Raw genomic sequence first — 22,350 nt, 5'->3', positions numbered from 1 at the left:
TCCTATTCTGCCTTTCTTCCTCTGACTTTTTCTTAGATGTTGATAGTTCTCATGCTTCCCTCCTTCAATTCCAGTCTTTTCATTTGTCTTCTTTGGAAATCTCATATGTTGCCATAACTTCAAAGGCAATCCTTATACTTGGTGATAAACCATAAATGTCCATCTTTATAACTTACCTCTTTGCTAAGTTTCATACCCAAATTTTTAGCTTTGTAGATTAGAATTTTTACTGGTTTCTCTCAAACATCTCAGGATCAAAATGTCCAAAGCTCAACTTAACTGTAAAACATGTTCTTCCATTTGTGTTCCATTCTTTGTTAATTGCACTATGTCATCATCCTTGTCAATAAAAATAGTAGTATAAGATATCTTTCTGGTGACAAAGTCCTTCCTATTGATTTTTCCTTCAAACTATCTCCTGAATATATGTTCCCTTCCTCATCATAAAGCCTTACTTCAAGCTCTCAACATTTATCCTTGGACTATTATATCATCTGTCCACATTAAATACAAGGACTATCTTTCTAAAATATTGATATGCTTATGTAATTCTTTTGTTTAAACTCCTTCATAGACACTATTCATCACTTTCGGAATAAAAGCCACAGTCCTTGGCTTGGCTCTTCAGGATTTAGCATATGCCTAACTAGCTAAGCTTATTGTCCATTAGTTTCCCAGCTATTCTGGTACACTCTGCATTCTTCAACTGTGGTGTATTTTCAGACCCAGTTGCCCATGCTGTTTGTTGTTGTTGTTGTTGTTTATTAGTTGGAAGCTAACTTCACTCGACTGGCCACAAAAATTCGTTCAGGACTCCAGGCCTATGCCAATCAGAACATTTTCCTGGCCAGAGGAATCATTCAGAAATTAGCATATGACCCAATTCAAGAAATTAGTACAAAAGGGATGATTTGATGGGGGCTTCTGGAAAAAGTTTTCTTCCTCTCAGGAGAGAGCACTGGAAAAGACACTCTCTTCCCTAGGTGTCCCAGTCAAAGGAATAGCCTAAACCTGCTGTATCCATTTTGCTCCCATCAGGGAAGGCAGCTCAAGTCAAAATACAGAGGAAGGCCTAGTTGAACATATCTCACAGAAACTGAACAAGACACATTGGTTGAAACCACTTCTAGACTTCAGATATGACAGCTATTAAATTTCTTGTTTATATCAGTTTAAAACAGTTTTTCTGATATTTGCAGACCAAAGCTGCAAACTGATATAGTTTCAAAAAAAGGTCCAGGAGAGATGGGTGGCAGTATATTCAGTGTGCAGAACATGGATGAAACCAATTCCCATTGTTAAGACTCTGCTTTTTCCCATGAGCAGACTTGTCACCTTTAGGCACACTTGTTTATACATAGATAACATATGCTTTATATTTGTGGATATACTACTTCCAAATCTGATTATGACATACAGTATTGAAGAACTAATATTCAAAAGAGCTAAATGCATGTATCCTTCTGAACATAAATGCTAATGCTAAATTTAAATCGATGGATAAACATTGTGATACAGACAGGAGGCAGGGAAATACTGGGTCAAAGACAGGGGTTGGAGGTCCCTGACGAGGGCTCCACCCTCAAGCCTGGACCTGTGACCCTAAATGAGAACATGAATTCCTGTTTTCCTGCCCGAATGTTGCCTTTTCCAAAACCACCCTGGCCCACAATACCCCCTACCCTGTACCCATAAAAACCCCAAGCTCCACTGGCAAAGGAGCAGAGCACCATGGCAAGGAAGGAGAGAAGAGGCATCTGAATGTCGAGAGGAGAAGAGGCAGCTGGACATCAGGTTGGAGAGGAGTTCAGCTGGGGACGGTCGGAGAGGAGTTCGGCTGGGGATGGCCAGACTCCAGGGGAAGATAATCTTCCCACTCCTTCCGCTTTCCAGCTCCCCATCCCACTGAAAGCCACTTCCATCACTCAATAAAATCCTCTGCATACACCATCCTTCAATTCGTTCACATGACCTGATTCTCCCTGGACGCCAGACAAGAATTTGGGACACACTGGGCACTGAGCTTTTTAACATTTAAGCCATCTGCGAATGGCAAAGCTAAAAGAGCATTGTTTGTAACACACACCTTCTGGGGCTCTGGAGGTCACTGGCAACACCAAGACACTGCCGTGGGCTGGTACAGAGTTTGTTCCTGCCAGCATCCGGAAACACTCACCGTGGCTCCTGCACCTGCTCACCTGTGTGCTCCCCTCCCGCAAAGAGTTTGAGCATGGCAGCCAAGTAAATAAGCCACCCCTGTCTCAAGTCCTGCGAGGGGCTCAAGGGAACTCTCCCATCTCAGTTGGGCGTCGCTGTATTAAAATGCAGGGGTTTTGGTCAGTATTTTGGGGTTTTGTTATTGTTTTAAAAAAGCACCGTATTTTTTAATTTTTAAAATATGGTAGATATCTAGCCCAAAATGAATTAAAAGCATTTCTATTTTTTATACAAAACCTGAGAGCCTTTTATGTATAATTATTTTGAAGCTAACCTTTTAGGGTTCCTACTCAATTATAAGGAGAATTGTGAAACACATAGGTTTTTTTTGCACAATAAAATTTTTAACACAAAAATCACAAATTTAATGTCACTCCACATGTTCTTCTATGTCCCAGATTTTTTTTATCCAAAAAAAGAAAATGTCAAACATCTTTTAATTTTCTATTCTTTTTATTGTCAGGAAGAGTTTTAAGACTAGGGCATAGGGAAGTTGTTTATTATGAAACGAAATGCCTAGAAATAAAAGCCAATGTTTGAATGAAAAAGTTCAGTCTCTTAGTGTTTAATATTTTGCATAAATCCTGGGCTCCATAAGCACCTCAATAATTCATATAATTTTAGATGTTAAGAGAGTGAGAAGGCAAGTTTTAGTTCTTCACTTTTTTAATGCTTGCTTTACTTTGTATCCTTCTTTTCTTTCTTTTCTTTTTCTCTTCCTTATCCAGAGGTGATGATAAGTTTCTGTGGTAATTAAAGTACAGCTGTTTAGTTTCATCTCTCTTCTGAATCCATGCTCAGTTGTGTTAAGATGCACTGCACTAAAATAGCAACACAGGATGCAACAGGTCCTAATTTTGCACACATGGTTCTATTTTGTTGGATTAAGTCTGATGGCAGCTCTTTGACCACATTTTGTATTTGCTCCTCATGTAGTCAATTCATGTTAGAATTCTGATCTGTCTTGGGAAATTGGTAGATTTTTGATTTGTACCTCTGTGCCTTCAGTGGCTAAGTGTTAAGCCTCAAATGAAGATATTATTTCATAGAATGTCTCAATCTCGTAACTTTTTTTATAAGAACATGCCAAGAAAACACACAGCATATAGTTATTTCATGATAAAGCTTGTAGGCAAGAGTGACTTGTCAGAATAAATGGAAAAAAATAATGAATAGACCAATAAAAGGATGTAAGAAAGGCATTGGCAACCTTTTTCTTTTTAAGCATGGGGTTAAACATATTTTGTGTATTTATAATAAGAATATAATTATTTTTCCTTTTTTATTGGACATTTTAAAAGAATAAATGCAACTGAAAAGAGAAAAATTAAAAGTCAGCCTACTTTGATTTTTCAGTAATTATCTGTATGTATGGCTTTTATTGTTGTTTCTTCTAGTTACTGGCTTTTGCTACCTCTGTTCCTTAAAAAAGACAGCCACCTCCCAGGAATTTGGGTGCATTTTTCTCACAATGACTCATTTCCTTTTTAAATGTATTAGCAATTAGCTCCCGGTTATCCCTAATCGCAGCTTTGTTAGACTTCCCACCTCTCTCTGCTTACTGAACGAGAAGAGAAGTACATTAAAAGTTTATATAAATGACTGGGTTTTCTGCTTTAAGGAAAATTTTAAAGAAAGCAGACTTTTCATTAATGGGAAAGGAAATAGACTATTTCCAGCACTGAGTATGCTGAACGGATAAATGTAGGGAGGTACAATAGGAAAACTGGACACTTCCCAAAGCCTCCCAAGTTTTTGCCCTTTACCATGTTTCTGTATTATTTTAGATTGAAGTTATTCCCAGAATGTCGAATACACCCATATTCAAATGTAAGTACAAAAACATATCCTGAAGCCAAGTTTAAAAAAAGGTTATTTGCCACTCTTCATTGCTTCAAATAGTGTGAAAATTAGTTATACATTTTCAAATACAGTTATTCTATATTTTAAAATGTAATCCATGTATGTGTTTTTTTAAAGGCTCTAGTAGGATAATTCCTTAGTTGATGTAGAATGGAAACTAAAACATTGACATCTTTACTTATTTCCAATTTAAATTGCATTTTTAAAAAAGGGTATAGAGTTCTGCTTTAGTTGGCCTTGTTTTAACTGCCATGGGAGTTTACTTTCATCTCAGTTCCCATAGATATGTGTGAGAAATTCTTTGGGGCCTGAAACAAGAGTATCTTCAGGGTTATATGATCTGACCTAATCAACCATGAATGCTCTCATACTCTTAAAAAAAAAAAATCTCCTTTAAAAGCTATTTAATGAAGGCCTTTCTAAATCATCTTCTCCTTCTTCCCTTGATTAGACATTGATGAGTGCAGCATCATTCCTGGGATATGTGAAACTGGCGAATGTTCCAACACCGTGGGAAGCTATTTTTGTGTTTGTCCACGTGGATATGTAACCTCAACAGATGGCTCTCAGTGCATCGGTAAGCCTCGCATTTTGAAGGCTCAATACACTGGGTCTTTATAATGACAAAACAGCCCAAACAGGTATGAAGATGGCAACGATTATAAAATATTGAAGAAATGGCTGAATGAGTTGTTTAATGTAAACAGTACCAGTATTGAGGGATTGATAGACGAGGTACTCTTTGCAAAGACTTCAGTTTCAGAATCCAACTGGGTTGGTTTTATGTTGTCAAAGTCATTTTGGGAATAAAGACAGACACAAAGGCATGAGAAAAATTTTTTAAAATCTGCTTTGGGAGACAGAATGTAGTAATTAAAGGTTCTTTTGTTGCTATGAATCATGAATGTTATCAACATCTTATTTACTTAGAACTTGTTTATTCTATTGAAAATAGTTACTATACAAAAAAGACACCTTTAATTTTGTGTTTAAATATATTAAATTAAAATCATTGTATGCTCTCCCTTGTTTATTTAGAAAGATGAAATAGTGCTACAGTCATGGTGAAGGTAATCTGTTATTGAGCAAGGCTTAGACGTCTGTCTTATTGCGAGCATAGAGATTATGAAGTGTCTTTTGATGCATAATCACAGCACAGTGAGCTACCCTCACATTTCTCTTCCTGAGCTTTTAACCTAGTCTATTCCAATTTTAAGCTGACAATAGGTAGAAAGAGAGGAAAAAAGATGTGCGGGAATTAGGGAAATTAATCCAATACTTAAAGAATGGTGGTGTTTGGTCCACTAGAGGGTGGCAGCTTGGGCAGTGTCTCTCTCTCCCCAAACCAGGCAGTTAGTATGTCAGCAACTAACTGCCAGGATCTCTGTAGGTCTTGATGATTCCCTAGTGATTCTCATGTGCCCAAGAGAACTGAGTTGATGAGATGGAAATACACAGTCAAGGATGTAAGCTACAAGTCCTAGGCCACCAATAAAAGGACTGTGGCCTGAATTCATTTGATTAAATGTACTGATATATCAGGCCATCCAACAGTGAACATAAGAGATACAAATCCTGCCTTCAGAATGCCATATTGTCATCATAAATAACAGTAGAAGCCTAGTAATAGCAGTAATAGAAGAAACAGTGGTAGTAGTAAAAATAATAGCTGTCATTTAAGATGCTACACATACCATGTGTAAGGACTGGGCTTCTCCACTACCTCATTATCTCATAGCTGTGAGGAGTCAGGCATGCTACCATCTTCTCTACCCTTCAGTTTCTCCTAATAAGTGTCCAATAAAATATTCTTCATTATTATTATTATTAAGAGGAGGAGGAGGAGGATATGCCTGCTCTGGACCTATATAAATGTGTCATATGGTCCTTCTAGTAGTCCTGTGTGATAAGTATAGTTATTCCAAATTTACGGATAAAAGAAATATGGTTTAGAGAGGTTAAGTGACTTGCCCAGTGTTTTGCAGCCAATGAATGGAGCCAGGATTCAAATCCTGACCTCTCTGACTCCAGCCTCTGTGCTACTGTGACACTGAGCTGCCGCTTACCCACTTTAAGACTGTGGAGATCCTGTGACTAGATGTCAGGGCCTCCAGCATGAGTGGTTTCTTCACTGTCATGCTAACAGCCTGCTTTGAGAAGTAAGATGTCTGTTGGGAGCCTCATGTCATGTCTTTGAATGAGAATTATTTGTGTTTTACAGATGAATCAGAGTTTCTATCTTGCATTAGGTAAATAATTTTTCATGAAATATTAAGTCTGTACAACTGAGCAGATAAACTATTTTAGGGTTACTGTTGCCAGTTGGCTCACTACGTAGTAAGTTTGATTCATTTAATACCCTAATTCTCCCTTATCCACAGTTTCACTTTCCATGGTTTTGTTTTCTACAGTTCCCACTGTGATTAAAAAATATTAGATGGAACATTCCATAAATAAACAATTCATAAATTTTAAATTGTGCACCATTCTGAGTAGCACAGTGAACTTTCACACCAGCCCATCCAGGATGTGACTCCTCCTTTTTCCAGCATGTCCATGCTGTATAGGCTCTGCACCCACTAGTCACTTAGTAGCCATCTCAGTTATCAGACCGACTGACAGTATCGCAGTGCTTATATGCAAATGACCTTATTATACTTCATCATGTCCCCTGAACTCAAGAGTATTGATGCTAGCAATCCGGATATATATGAAATGAGAAGCCATAAAGTACTTCTTTTAAGTGAAAAGGTGGAAGTTCTCTACTTAGCAAGGAAAGAAAAGAAATTGTATGCTGAGGTTGCTAAGATCTATGGTAAGAACAAATCTATCCATGAAATTGTGAATGAAGAGAAAGAATTTCATGTTAGTTTTGCTATTGCACCTCACACTGCAAAAGTTACAGCCACAATGTGTGATAAGTGTAGTTAAGATGGAAAAGGAATTAAATTTGTGGGTGGAAGATATGAACAGAAACGTGTTCAAATCGAAAGCAGTTGGATTCAGCACCATTCAAGGTTTCAGGCATCCACTGGAGATCTTAAAATGTATCCCCCACAGATGAGGGAGAACTACTGTATAATTTGGCTGTCAGCTTTCTATGAGAGTTGAAAATCAGTGCAACTACCTACACCTGGCTTGATTTTCTTGAACTGTATAGGAAAATAATATGTTTATGCACACATGCATATGCGAACACAAAATAATCAGCTTGGAATAGGTATAGATTCAACTCTTTAGGAGAAATGTCGCCGTGGGAGTCGTCATTGAACACTGTTGTCTGGGTGCTGTAGAACCTGGCTTCAGGAAACTTGTCTCCTAGAATATTGCTAGAAGAAATATGCCTGGAGAAGGAAGTGAGGTTATTATTGTGAAGTTCTGGAAATACCAAATACAGCACATGTATTTTATTTGGTAGTCAGTGTGGAGTAATTGAAGGCCTTTGAGAACAAATTGTAATGCGAGGTTGGGGGCTTGAGAATAGAGAGAAATGAAACTGGTTATGAGGCAGAATTGCCAAAACAAGTTTCAGCGTTTTATTTCCCATTTCTAAATTACTTTTTATTTACTCACTTACATTTCAAAATCTTTCTCTAGTCAAACAAAACTTGCATTCATATTTTTGTTTTGCATTGGAAAAGAAGCATGATTCCTCATTTTATTCAGATAAGACCAACGTACCTAATGATTTACTAAGGTGGGTTTTCTTCGATGAGAGTTTTGATTTACCATGAAATTATGATAAACTCTTTTTATCTCTTGCCTCCTTATGTTATAAAGTCCTAAGTCTCTACCCGGACATTCAAAGCCCTTTACAACCTGACCTAACTTGTGTTCCGGGCTCATCTCTAACCACTTGCCACCTCACACTCATATTTCCCTCATTGTTGTACAAGACCACACTGCCACGCCTTTGCCAACAGTACCCCCTCTGCCCGAAGCATCTTGATTTTCCCCTTCTATGCTCATTAAAATCCAGCTCATCCTTTAAGTCCCAAATTAGGTATCACTTTTCCTTTTTTGTTTTTTTTAAGATGGAATCTAGCTGTGTCACCCCGGCTGGAATGCAGTGGTGCCATCTTAGCTCGCCGCAACCTCTGCCTCCTGGGTTCAAGCAATTGTCCCACCTCAGCCTCCTGAGTAACTGGGATTACAGGCACCCACCACTACGCTGGCTAATGTTTGCATTTTTAGTGGAGACAGGGTTTTCCTGTGTGGGCCAGGCTGGTCTCGAACTCCTGACCTCAGGTAATCCACCCGCCTCGACCTCCCAAAGTGCTGGAATTAAAGGCATGAGCCATGACCTCTGGCCAGTATCGCTTTTCCTTATAGCCGTTTCACCTAAACTACATTTTCTTCTTGGGCAAAATTAATCAGCCCCACCATTTTGAAACAAAATGAAATATTTCATTTCAAAAAATGAAATATGTTTTCATTTGCTTCATTTTAGGGTTTACTGCATTGTCACAGGTACTTGTGCGTTACTCACTGGCTAGGCTAGACTGTGGGCTTCATTAGGCCCTGTCTTATGCAGCTTCACGGACCCTGGGCTTTATGTAATAAGCATCTTGCATAAAAGTTTGTGCTGAGTAAATCTTTTCTGAATGAATAGGAAAACCAACAAATGAATGAATGAGATGATATTGAATGTAAGAACTTCATGTTGATTATAGCGGCCTTGCAGCCTTTGGCATCTCTTTGGACATGATGTTGTGCCACTGAATTACGGTCCTGGGTGCTCATAAAGCAAGAGCTAACTTGAGGTTCGGAAAGCTAAGTCCTGCACTAACCAGGAGTCCCATTCATTTCACTATCAATATCCTGAACACTAGGAACAAAGGAAGGGTCTCTAGGGAAGGGAGAATGGCTCTCCAGAATTACAAAACCAGTGTTATTATAAGTAAGCAGCTTAAAAATGTTTTGAATAACTATGTTACATTTGGAATAAGTATGTGTTTTCCATACGTGAGAAAAAATTAATCTAACATTTTAATGTGTACAAGATCTTTGATTTCTAAAATTCTGAGTCTGTATTTTCTCAGATTGAATTTATTTGGTTGAATTATGTATGTTGGAGATATTTCCACGCTATTTATTTTCTAACCACATGTATGCAATTAATAAAGAGTAGGATGAACTTAGAGCTCTTTTTAGTACTAAACTGCATGTTATCTGCTGCTTTATTCTGAGAGCTCACATGTGCTGAAAGTGACATTTGCTGAATGTTGTCTTAATTGCTTATTCTAGTTAACACAGATATTCTGAGTGTATACCACACAGATATTCTGAGTGTATACCACATGACAAAGCATCAGTAAACTTGATCCTCTTTCTTTTGTGTGCTGGAAAACACAAAAGAGAGTTTAACCAGGAGAGTTTAACCAGGCAACTTAATTATAAGACACGATAATTTTCCTCTTTCATTGTATACCAAATATAAAAGTCAAATTTCTGATTTTTTTATCTGTCTAGTGTGTTTACTCATCTTTTTAAATACCCAGGAAATAACTTTTTTTTTTAGCATACAGCACTAACATATGCCAGTTCCAAAAAAAAAAAAGGAGTTAAAACGTGTCTGATAATATTTCTCTAAAAAGCATTTTAAATAGCACTACTTAATAAGCCTTAAGCCATTTTGGAAGTAAGTGTCATGATCATGTCCAAGAAATGATTAATACCTAATTTCCACATTGTAATACAGGCACAGAAGAATGGCTGGCAGCCAGCAATAAATAATGCGTGGGCAAAGAGCAGTGAGCTACTTCTGTGTGCAGGATAATGTGTCTGCTGCTGTTGTGGACACAGAGTGAGAAAGGACCCTAAGCACAGGGACCCAAAAGTGCCACTTAAGTTCAGGAAATGGGATTAAGCATTTAGAAATTCTTCCAGTAATATGATGGTGCCGCAGCATGCTAAGGCATTTCCTCAAGCTTTCCAAACATGTTAGTGCACAATACTGCTGTGGAGTATTCTTGAAAAAACAAAACCTGAAAACATAATGTGAAAAAATGTAATACCAATATAAAAGAAAGTTTGAGGCAGAAGTGATGACCAGTATATGTGTTTTTTTTTTCCCTTTTTCAAGAAAAGGACAAGGTACAGAATTATTTATGTATTACGCAGCACTCTGTGTAACGCTGGGTGTTGATTTCACATGCATGTGTGCATTTGAAACAAAACACTTGGAGAACTCAAAATTCCTAAAATTATTTAACTAAAGAGGGAACCAGAAATGAAGGCGTATGAGGATATCAGTTTTAATTAAGAAAGGAAGAAGTGTCTTAGAAGGAGAAGTTTTCCTTACAGTGAGGAAGAAGCACGTCATTCACTATTTTAAAGGAATAAATAAACCTGGGATCCACAGTGGTTCCTTTTCATTGCTCCTAGTTCTATAGTTACTCTTAAGCAATGTAAACATGAAAGTATTTTAGAAATAGTAAGAATCCGCAGAATCAATCAAGGGGTACCCAGGCTGGAACCAGACCATCAAAGAGGTGAGTGCAGGCATCCAGTCTCAGGAGACAAGCATGAGACAATGGCTGCTATTTACCGAACACCTACTGTCTATCACTATTGTTCTGACCTGGGCTAACCTCATTGGTGTTTTCTGGCTGAACCCTTCATTTTTTAATGAGCAAACCTCATTCCACAGGAGACATTTATTTCAACGTACAATCCCCAATTTTTGCCAAGTTTTCATCACATTGTATAATTAACCATCAGTTCTCTTAAATCAAGTTTACACTAAATGTCAAGCTATGAAACAAATTCTGATGTGTATCTTTATTACGTTTCAAGATAGATTTATATTTTAATCAGAGGAGATGAATTACTTCCTGTTTCTCAGTGTGACTGTAAATATGACTCCTTGTAAGCCTTATTCAGGAAATGTAGTAAGGGCGATAGAAAATGATTAGAGGAATAGACTTGTTTTCATTACTTAGGACACATTGGTTCTACAGTTAAACATATAGTAAGCATTAGAAGGATTTTGTTTTTACAGGCTTTCATCTGCCTTTGCCCCTAATGATTCCCTGTTTCAAGGAATAGTGTGCCTGGAGAACTCTTATTTCTAACAGGTGCCTCTTTTTTATTTCAAATATTCTTCCACATGATACATTTTTTAATACAGTGCTTTCTAAGGGCCATGAAATTTCATACAAAGGAAAGAGTGGTAATTCCTAGCCTCTGATTTGCTTTGAAATATGCCCTTTTGGAGACCTTAACTATGAGATGTTACACCACTGTATGTCTCATCCTGGTAGGTTTTGGCTCAAGGAATGAGAAATAGGTTGTCTGCCTCCTTTTTGTTACCAGAAAAGGCTAATTGTAGAATTTATGAAAAAAGTTACAATTTACTTTGCAGTCCTCTGTTGCTGCCTCTCCACCCTCTCACCTATGACTTAGTTTCCTTCAGTACATATATTATAGGACTGACCAGAGGTTTCCAAACTGTGTAGAACAATGGTTATTATTATTTTTTTTTCTTTGAGACGGAATCTTGCTCTGTCACCAGGCTGGAGTGCAGTGGCGTGATCTCGGCTCACTGCAACCTCCACCTCCTGGGTTCAAGCGATTACCCTGCCTCAGCCTCCCAAGTAGCTGGGACTACAGCAACGTGTCACCACACTGGGCTAATTTTTTGTATTTTAGTAGAGATGGGGTTTCACACATGTTGGCCAGGATGGTCTCTGTCTCCTGACCTTGTGATCCACCCACCTCGGCCTCCCAAAGTGCTGGGATTACACGTGTGAGCCACTGTGCCCGGCCAGTTATTATTTTTTAATTTAAAGACCTCTCTTTAACATAAAAAATGTACTTCAGATCCCCACATTATGATAATTTAATATTTCTGAGAGCATACATAATGAAAATGTTCTTGGGCATTTAGTAATAATTGTAAATGAATTTGGATTTTATTAGCTATAGTGGCATATTCATAAATGTGAATCATGGTAGTGCCAATAAACTGTGAAGTGTTACACTGCAGTGTTCAATGTAAATATGCATTTGTGAACCCCTTTCAATATCATTTTATACTCCCAAAGTCTGGGGATTGGTATAGAATGGATTCGTGATAAGTACTTGCAACATTTTGCTTGACATTTGTATTAGTCTGCTTTCTCACTGCTGAGAAAGACGTACCAGAGACTGGGAAGAAAAAGAGGTTTAATTGGACTTACAGCTCCACATGGCTGGGAAGGCCTCAGAATCAGGGCAGGAGGCAAAAGGCATTTCTTACATGGCAGCAGCAAGAGAAAATGAGGAAGAAGCAAAAGCAGAAACCCCTGATAAACCCATCAGATCTTGTGAGACTTAGTCACTATCATGAGAATAGCATGGGAAAGACCGGCCCCCATTATTCAGTTACCTCCCTCTGGGTCTCTCCCACCACATGTGGGAGTTCTGGGAGATACAGTTCAAGTTGAGATTTGGGTGGGGACACAACCAAACCATATCAGCATTTTTATACATATTACCTTATGTATAAAATATGATACTGTATTTGGTCCATGAGTTGTTTAGAAGTATAGGATGTTTTCTTGTTTATTTTGTTACTGATTTCCAACTTCATTTCATACATTGTGGTCCAAGAATATTACCAGTTGATACCAATTCTTGGAAATATTCTGGTACAGTATTTACTTCATGGTTTAAAAAATGATTTATTTTTATAAATCTTCCCTATGGACTTGAAAAAGATGGATATTCTCCAATTGATGGGTGCCAGATTGTAGATATATCCATTAGATCAAACTTAACTGTACTATTCAAATTTTCTTTGTACCTACAGAATTTTGTCTACCATATCTATTACTGAAAAAGTCATGTAAATATTACACTGTGGAGGTAGATTTCTCAGTTTCTCCATGTAGTCTAGTGATTTTTTATTTTATATAGTTTGATCCTATGCTATAAGTGATAAATGTTTAAAAGTATCTGCCATATTCTCCTGGTGAATTGAACCTTTTTAAAATTATGTATTGACTCTAATTTTTTTTCTTTATTTTTGATCTATTTCTAAATATTTTCTTTTTTTGTGTGTGCGTGTGTTTAAAACAAAATAAGTGAATCATACAAGTCAGATTTATTAATTCTCTTTTAAAATGCTAAGAAGGTCAGCAAATTGATTAGTTTGAGGAGGCCGTGAGGAGTCAAAGACTTAGGCCTATGGGGCAGAAACAGGAGTTCTAGATCCTATATAAGTTCTTCATCCACGCAAACTGCATGGCCTCCTTCGCCTTCGTGTTCTCACCTGTTAAGGGGGAGAGGCGGATTGATTGTGCTGCCCAAACCTGGCTGACTTTCAGGGATCACCTGGGAAGCTTTTATTTAATTTTTTTGTTTGTTTGTTTTTGTTTTTGTTTTTTTTGTTTTTTTTTATACTTTAGGGTTTTAGGGTACATGTGCACAATGTGCAGGTTTGTTACATATGTATCCATGTGCCATGTTGATTTCCTGCACCCATTAACTCGTCATTTAGCATTAGGTGTATCTCCTAATGCTGCATGGGTTGGAAGAATCAATATCGTGAAAATGGCCATACTGCCCAAGGTAATTTATAGATTCAATGCCATCCCCATCAAGCTACCAATGACTTTCTTCACAGAATTGGAAAAAACTACTTGAAAGTTCATATGGAACCAAAAAAGAGCCCGCATCGCCAAGTCAATCCTAAGCCAAAAGAACAAAGCTGGAGGCATCACGCTACCTGACTTTAAACTCTACTACAAGGCTACAGTAACCAAAACAGCATGGTACTGGTACCACAACAGAGACATAGATCAATGGAACAGAACAGAGCCCTCAGAAATGATGCCGCATAGCTACAACTATCTGATCTTTGACAAACCTGACAAAAACAAGAAATGGGGAAAGGCTTCCCTATTTAATAAATGGTGCTGGGAAAACTGGCTAGCCATATGTAGAAAGCTGCAACTGGATCCCTTCCTTACACCTTATACAAAAATTAATTCAAGATGGATTAAAGACTTATATGTTAGACCTAAAACCATTAAATATTTTCTTTTGGTTTATTTTGTATCACAAAATATCTTAGTATACTCTGGTTTGTTTTGTGTAACAAAATAAACCAAAAAAATAAAGCTTCTGGTAGTGGAAGCTTTAAGTATATACCTACTATGTATTTTTCCTCTCAATCTTTCCTCTTCCTTATGTTTTAAATGCATTTCTTTTAAACAGCCTTTATCTATTTTTTGTTTTATTTTTACAGTCTGTAAATCTTTGTGTTTTCAATTGAGATTTGAATCCATGTGTATTTATTATAGTACTGATATATTTGTTTTTATTTTTACCATAGTCCTTGTGCTTCCTACTTATCTTGCTTTTTTTGTATTTTTTTCTCCTTTCTTGGTTTCTTTTAGATTTGTTCAGGATCCCCCCGACTTGCTGCTGTGAACTCGATTGTCTTTCTCCTATTTGTTAAGAAGTTATATACTTTATTTCTGTTGCTTCAGTGGCTATCCTAGCTGTTTTAAGATGCATATTTAAAATTAACCTGTATGTTTGCCTATATATAAATAATAAAAGAATATTTAAGTGATTAAACTTTGATCTTCCCCTCACAACTTTTTAAAATCTAGTATATTGCCATTCCTATATGTGACAACTTAATCATTATTGTTTAATATGTTAGTACTTATTCAGATTTACCCACTTATTTAATATTTTTTGTTCACTATTTCTTCCTGCATCTCAAACCTTCCATTGGGATCTTTTTTCTTTTGCCTGAAGTACCTTTTTCAGCATTTTCTTTATCAAAAAAACTCTTGGTAGACAACTCTGGTTTTGTTTTCTTGAAAATTACCTTAATTTGCCCTCTGAAAATATGATTTATCACAGTACAGAATTTTAAGTTGACAGTTGTTTTATCAGAGTATACTAAGATATTATTTCATTGTGTTCTGGCATCCATTGGTGCTGCTAAAAAGTCAGCAGTTGATTTTTTAAAAATACCATTTCTTAGCAGGTGATCTGTCTTGTTTTTCCACCTATTTTTAAGATCTTTACCTTTGTAGTTCTGCAGTTTCACAGTAGTATGGCTAATTGTGTATCTCTGTTTATTTATCCTACTTTGAATGTATTGGACTTCTTACATATGAGGTCTTACAACATTGCTAGAAAGTTCTAAGTTAGTATCCATTGAATACTGCTTCTTTCCCATTCTGCTTATTACTCTTCCTAGTACTCTTGTTAGATGTTGTATTATTCTGTTTTCATGCTGCTGATAAAGACATACCCGAAACTGGGCAATTTACAGAAGAAAGAGATTTATTGGACTTACAGTTCCACATGGCTGGGGAGGCCTCACAATCATGATGTAAGGTGAAAGGCACGACTCACGTGGTGGCAGACCAGAGAAGAGCTTGTGCAGGGAAACTCCTGTTTTTAAAACCATGAGATGTCTTGAGACTTATTCACTATCACAAGAACAGCATAGGAAAGGCCTGCCCCCATGATTCAGTTACCTCCCACCAGGTCCCTCCCACAACATGTGGGAATTCACGATGAGATTTGGGTGGGGACACAGCCAAACCATATCAGATGTACACAGGTGTACATCTAATTAGCTTTCCATTCTCACCTTCATATTTCTTAACCTCTTTTTAACATTTCAATTTCTTTGTGTCTATGTGCTAATTGAAGATAATATATTCATATATATCTGCCAACTCAGTAATTCTCTCTTTATCCATGTGCAATAATACACTTGTGTAATATATTTGTCAGATACTTCATTTCATTTATAGAAGTTTGATCTCTTTTAAGTCTGTTCCTATTCATTGTTTATGGGCCTTTTCCCCTTGTTCATATCTTCAGACTTGAATTGCTTTAAATATATTAAATATAATTTAGTTATTAATTAATATTTAATTATTAATAATTTAAAATAATAATTGTCAGAATTGGTCTGACCATTTCAGTATCAAAAATATACTGGTTACTTAACTAGTTTTTGTTTCTTAGTGTGTTAGTAATGTATTTTCCTGTTAGCAGCTCTTTTTTCTTGGAACTTTATGAGAATTTTTTGAGACTTTCATTAATATTAAGTCCTCTAATTGTGTTGGCTTTTGTGAGTTGCTTGGAGTATCTCTAACCTGAGAACCTCTTTACATTATATTCTTCCTGTGAAGGTCTTCAGACCAAAAACCTACTATGAGTTGAGGCATCAAAGCTATTGATGTGAGGAAGACCTTGTGGTTACAGATTCTTAAGAGAGATCTTTCTTTTTCCTCCACACAGCATCAAGGTAGAGACAGGCAGGTTTCTGAGTTGCCTCCATTACCTTATCCGTATACTATATCCATAAACTAAGGATATGGCTCTTTGGAACCATACCTTATGAGGGAGTTTTCTGTTATGTATTGGGAGAGAGTGGAATCTGGACTTTTTATGTCTTATGCCCTGGGCACTGTAAAACTATCAGAGTTGAAATTCACAGTCTCCAGAGTTTAATAGCAGCCTAAAGGTGAAATTAGTTGTTCAAATACCTCCTAAGATTCTCATTTCACCTCATTTGGGGACTCTGTTTTATCCTTCATTTCATGCGAGCTGGATGATGTATTTTTAAATATTTTTTCACATTTTGTCCAGGATATTTTAATTGAGAGGAACATTCAGGGTAGCTAACTCGCCATGGAAGCTGCAAGAAATAGAGCATATGTTGTTTTATTTCATTCTCCCACCAACCATGTTCTGTACAGAAGAAGAGTTAAATATGCTTGAAAATCAAACAATTAATAATATTTGAATGTAAAACTAGGTCTCTTGACTCAAGGCTATGGTTTTGTTTTGTGTTGTTTTGTTTTCAAATTCTGTATTACAACCTCCTTCTTGTAGAAACCTTGAAGAGATAAATATATTCATCCTAGCTTGTAGCACTGATTGTGTTTTATAACGTTAATGATTATTGTTAAGAGTTTGGAACTTTCTTATTTTAATTTACATCCTGGCCTTGAGGTCGTATATGATACTTCAGGTTCATAAAATGAATATTCAAAAAATTGTTTCCTGTGATTATTCTTAGGAATAGAAACTTAGTTGTGAAATTATTCCTAATGACAGCCTGTCCAAATCCAACTCAAGTTTTTGAAATTTCTGCAGTGCCTTTAAGTATGTGTGCATACATCACATTTAGTGCTCGGTTTTGCGTCATACTGGTATTTTGGGGGAGAAATAGAAGGAGTTGTTCGATTCTTATACAGAGTATCTTAAAGGTAACTCATTTATTTTATGATAGCTTAAAAGCAGTCTGAGGCATGCTATATATGGGCCATTAGAGGACACAATGTGCTTACTTTAAACTCTGTATCCAGTGCTAAAAATTTTAACTTTACCTGTTAATGGAATTATAAGCAATTAACAGTTTCATCTTCATTATTGATATGCAGATCCTGATTGCTGTGGTACATCTTTCTTCTTGTCATCATAGACAAAACAACTTTGAAAGCATCTTGATAGGGTTGAATAATATGTTGTTAATTAAGCTCACTATTTTTTCCATTGGTTACTATAAAGGCAGTTTCAGTTATAACCCATAAAGTTTACAGATGATATTGATAATTTATCCCTATGCAACTTTGCATTTTATGTGGTCTTTTGCAATCATCATAACCTGTCTTCTAGCCTTTATCTGATCATTTTGATCCATTGTGTATCCTGCTGTCAGAGTGACCTCTACTACAGTCATATTTGATCATGTCACTTCCTTACATCAAATCCTACTGGATAATGCACAGACTCTTTACCATAGCAGTCCTGCCAAACTGTGCTTACCTCTGAGTGGTCACCTTATTTTGCCTCTCAATATCTAGTTTGGCACAATCAGTTTTCCCTAGTTCTTGAAACTGTCTTATCTGGCTCTGGCTTAGAATGACATATATACACTGACAATTCACAGATATGTATGTTCAGCCTGACTATGCTTCTGCATTCCAGGCTCATTTATTCAAAATTCCAAATATACCATGTTTTAAAGAGGAGCCTTGTCTTGTGTTCTCTAATCCTGTTTCTTCCCTCGCCATCCCCATCTCAGCTGTGTAAGTCAAAAACTTAGGAAATGTCCAAGACTCTCTTTCTTCCATACCCCACACCCAAGCAAGTTCCCATTGGCTGTACCTTCAAAACATGTCTGCCCTCTGCCCAGCCTCATCATCTCCACTGCTGCCACCCTCATCAAAGCCACCATCATCTCTCACCTGAATGTCTTCAGTGTCCTCCTCACTGGGCTCTGTGCTCTCGCTCCAGTCAGTTCTCATAGCAGCCAAAGAGATCTTCTTAAAAATGTAAACCATTGTGTTCTCTCATTGTAATCATCGAGGAAATCTCCAAACCCTCCACTCGAAATCCAAATGAAATCCCAAGGTCCTTTCCTAATGGCCTATAGGACCATCCGTGATAGCCTCTGCTGTCTCTCTGAGCTCATGCTCCTGCATTTTCCCTTCCTCATGCTGTTCTTTAGTCATAGTGGCCCATCTTTCTTCACACACATGAAGCACATTCTCTTCTTCCTCAGAAGCTGCTCTTTCCTCAGATACTTTCATGGCTCATGCCCTCATTTTAGTCAGCTGCCTTGTCAAATGTCACTGTTTCAGGTTGTGTCTGATCAACTTTTATAAAATAATCAGTCAGATATTGCTGCATTACAGACAACCACAAAATCACAGTGACATACAACAGTGTGCATCTCCAGGCTGAGGATTGGGAGTGGGTTGTTGCTTTCCTTCAAGCTTCAGAATTGCCTGACTTTAGCTTCTTACTGCAGTCTGTCCTCCTATCTGCTCCATGTCATTCATTGTTCTGTCCCTGGCTCAATGAATGTTTGAGAAATTAAGAGAGTGAAGAAAGGAATAGATAATAGAGATTAAGTGGTATGAGTCACTTCACCTGCATTCATCTCATGTACAGTGATTGTTGTAAGAACCTGAGGTAATTCAGCCATATCTTCTGTTTTATTTATACATGCACAGATCAGAGAACAGGCATGTGTTTCTCGGGCCTGGTGAATGGCCGCTGTGCACAAGAGCTCCCGGGGAGAATGACGAAAATGCAGTGCTGCTGTGAGCCTGGCCGCTGCTGGGGCATCGGAACCATTCCTGAAGCCTGTCCTGTCAGAGGTTCTGGTACGTGGCTCGCTGTTAGTCTCCTCGGCACAGACACTGTTAGGAAAATTAGTAACAGTAATGTATTTTGTGCTCTGGGAGGCCAAGGCAGGTGGATTGCTTGAGTCCAGAAGTTCAAGACCAGCCTGGGCAACATGGCGAAATCCTGTCTCTACAAAAAATACAAAAATTAGCCGGGCATGGTGGTGCACGCCTGTAATCCCAGATACTTGCGGGGCTGAGGTAGGAGAATCACATGAGCTTGGGCAGTCGAGGCTACAGCCATCCATGATCATGCCACTGCACTCCAGCCTGAGTGACAGAGTGAGACCCTGTCTCAAAAATATATGTATATATTTTGCTCCTCTCCTTGAAGTCAAGTCATATTTGTTTTCCTTTGTGTGTTTTCAATATGACTTGAGTGTTTTTGTGGGGAATGTGATAGCATTGTTATTTAGGATCAGTTTTGATAATATCCAATTTAGTAACATCAGACAAATACCTGAAAGCTGTTTGACTTGTTTTTGTCCAAGTGTTGTTTTTTAAATTATTTTGAATGTTAGTATCTCAATTCAGTTTTTAAACCTCTTGATCTTTCATCCAGAGCTCAAATATCTATGAGGAAGAAAACTCTGTCTTCATTTATACTTCATTTCAGGAATACCTTCAGCTTACAATGTCTCAGTCCTTGAAGATATTTCCTCTCTTCTCATGATCTTGAAAATTCATCATACAAGAGTATGATGATGCCTGTCGTTAACTATGCTGTGGTGACTGCCATATACATGATGCTGTATTGGGAAATTAGGATTAATGAGAAGTAGTTCCTCTTGTTACGTGTAATATGAGTAGTAAAGTACAAATTAATGTTTCTCACATAAAGATATATTAATATATTCAATTCTATTATTTTCTCATTGAATTAAAAACGTGAAAAATAATTAAATTTTTCAAATATACTTACAAATATTTATACCAATATGTACTGTTATCAGAAAAGATATCATGACACATTAATCATTCTTTCAAAATCTCTAAGTCATAAAATACCAAAATCTATTAGTAAGACAAAAAAGGGCAGAATTAATGCCTAGTAAATAATTTTAGATTCTCCTAGTTCCAGTAGTAGTATATAATTAATAATTTTTATTCCTTTTTATATAGTGCCTTAACTCTGCAGACAGTTAAGACAATAAGGCAATTGCTGTCTTCTTGCTTCTCTTTACTCAACTTTGTCACCTGGACAAAAAGGAGCAAATTTAAAAGCTTACTTGATATTGTCTACCATTAAAATCAAAGTTAGAAAAAAATATTCTGGAGCAATATTAATACCTAATCTCCTGAAAAAAAAATAGATAGGAAAAATGTATAGGTATAATGCTGATGAGAATGTAAGTAAAACCATACATATAGAATGAATTAGCATAAAGCTTTAACTTTTATCTATTCAAGTAAATTTTCTGTATTTATAATTATGTCTGGAATTTTATGAGTTACACTTAGGTCCATAAAATAAATATGCACATGTAAATGATTGTTTATGCAACTCAGTTAAAATAATGTGACAATATAGGTTTTAGATTTTTTTCTAAAACTTCTATATCTTTTTCTTGCTACTGCCAGCATTAAAAACATGTATTGAGATAGTAACCTACTTAATCATATTGTGTAGTATAGGTAACCCAAAGTGACTTAGTACAATGTACCAATAGCTTTTGTTATGCAGAAAGACATTCACCTGTGGTTAACACCAACTTTCTTTTCTTCTAGAGGAATATCGCAGACTTTGCATGGATGGACTTCCAATGGGAGGGATTCCAGGGAGTGCTGGTTCCAGACCTGGAGGCACTGGGGGAAACGGCTTTGCCCCAAGTGGCAATGGCAATGGCTATGGCCCAGGAGGGACAGGCTTCATCCCCATCCCTGGAGGCAATGGCTTTTCTCCTGGCGTTGGGGGAGCCGGTGTAGGGGCCGGGGGACAGGGACCTATCATCACTGGACTAAGTAAGTAGTCAGTTTTCCTGTGCACTCTTTAGTTTCCTGCCTCAAGTGATATTATAATATCTAACATAATTTTAATTTTTCGAAAGGGCTATATGAACACACTTGCACGTGTGTGTGTGTGTGTGTGTTTGTGTGTGCGAGAGAGAGACAGACAGAGACAGAGGGAAAAGTATTTCAGGGTCTGATACGTAGTAATACTAAATTTGGGACAATGTAATAGGAAAATATTACTTTTCTGTTCTATAAACTTTCTGTTAAATTAGAGAAAAGAATGTGTGACCCAGGTCTTTGCAAATACGTATGAGAGCCCAGTAATACTCCAATCCAGTTGACACCACCAAAAAGCATGTTTTTGGTTCCAATGTATTTCATTTGGCTGTTTAAAGCTGCCCTGTTCATGCACCCCTTGAATTATTTTCCAGAACCATTTCTCCACTGAGATAAACTGAATGTCTTGCTCTGTGCAGATCCAAATATTGTAATGTACATATCTTTCCTTTCCTCACCCTTTTTTGTTAAATTGCTTAAGAAATTGAAAACCATGGGCTTCAGACCAGAGTTGGCGTTTGTGTGCTTGACATTTAACTTCATTCTTTTTAAAAGCCCTCTCTTGCTAATAATATTTAAGGATGTCCTACAGTGTTATGTTTATTCTTTTTGGCATATTGCCGATTTACTATATCTGAATATTCAGCAGAGCTACGAAGGAGAAATGGAAAGCACTCAAATGTATGGTAGAACATTCCTGTAATTTTGAAAAGACATGATTAAGGGCAGCATTTTCAGATCTGTAACTTAACAAATACAAGTTGCAACCATGTGTCTCAGTAATATTTTTTAGATTCTCCACATTTAAGTTTTAATAAAATATAAAATATGAGCTTCTGATATACATCTAATTAATTTACTATTAAATGTCCTTTAAAAATCAATTCAGAAAAGTAATGCATGTTGTAATGATTAAATATACTTGTGCTTTAATTTTCCATAGCAATTCTGAACCAGACAATAGATATCTGTAAGCATCATGCTAACCTTTGTTTAAATGGACGCTGTATACCAACTGTCTCAAGCTACCGATGTGAATGCAACATGGGTTATAAGCAGGATGCAAATGGAGATTGTATAGGTAAGTTTGTGATTC

At 37.0% G+C, this 22,350-nt stretch overlaps 1 protein-coding gene across 1 annotated transcript in view; it reads left to right on the top strand.

Moving 5' to 3' along the window:
- FBN2 (fibrillin 2) overlaps positions 1–22,350 on the top strand; it is a 281,077-nt gene that overhangs the window by 124,376 nt on the left and 134,351 nt on the right. Inside the window, exons 8-11 of the mRNA XM_055299218.2 lie at positions 4,532–4,657; positions 19,071–19,223; positions 20,973–21,206; positions 22,198–22,335. Coding sequence (XP_055155193.1) covers positions 4,532–4,657; positions 19,071–19,223; positions 20,973–21,206; positions 22,198–22,335 — 651 coding nt within the window. The remainder of the gene's footprint in view (positions 1–4,531; positions 4,658–19,070; positions 19,224–20,972; positions 21,207–22,197; positions 22,336–22,350) is intronic.

This window comes from Symphalangus syndactylus, chromosome 11, assembly GCF_028878055.3.
Source record: "Symphalangus syndactylus isolate Jambi chromosome 11, NHGRI_mSymSyn1-v2.1_pri, whole genome shotgun sequence".
Classification (NCBI taxonomy): Eukaryota; Metazoa; Chordata; class Mammalia; order Primates; family Hylobatidae; genus Symphalangus; species Symphalangus syndactylus.
This window is presented reverse-complemented; position numbering and strand designations above follow the sequence as displayed.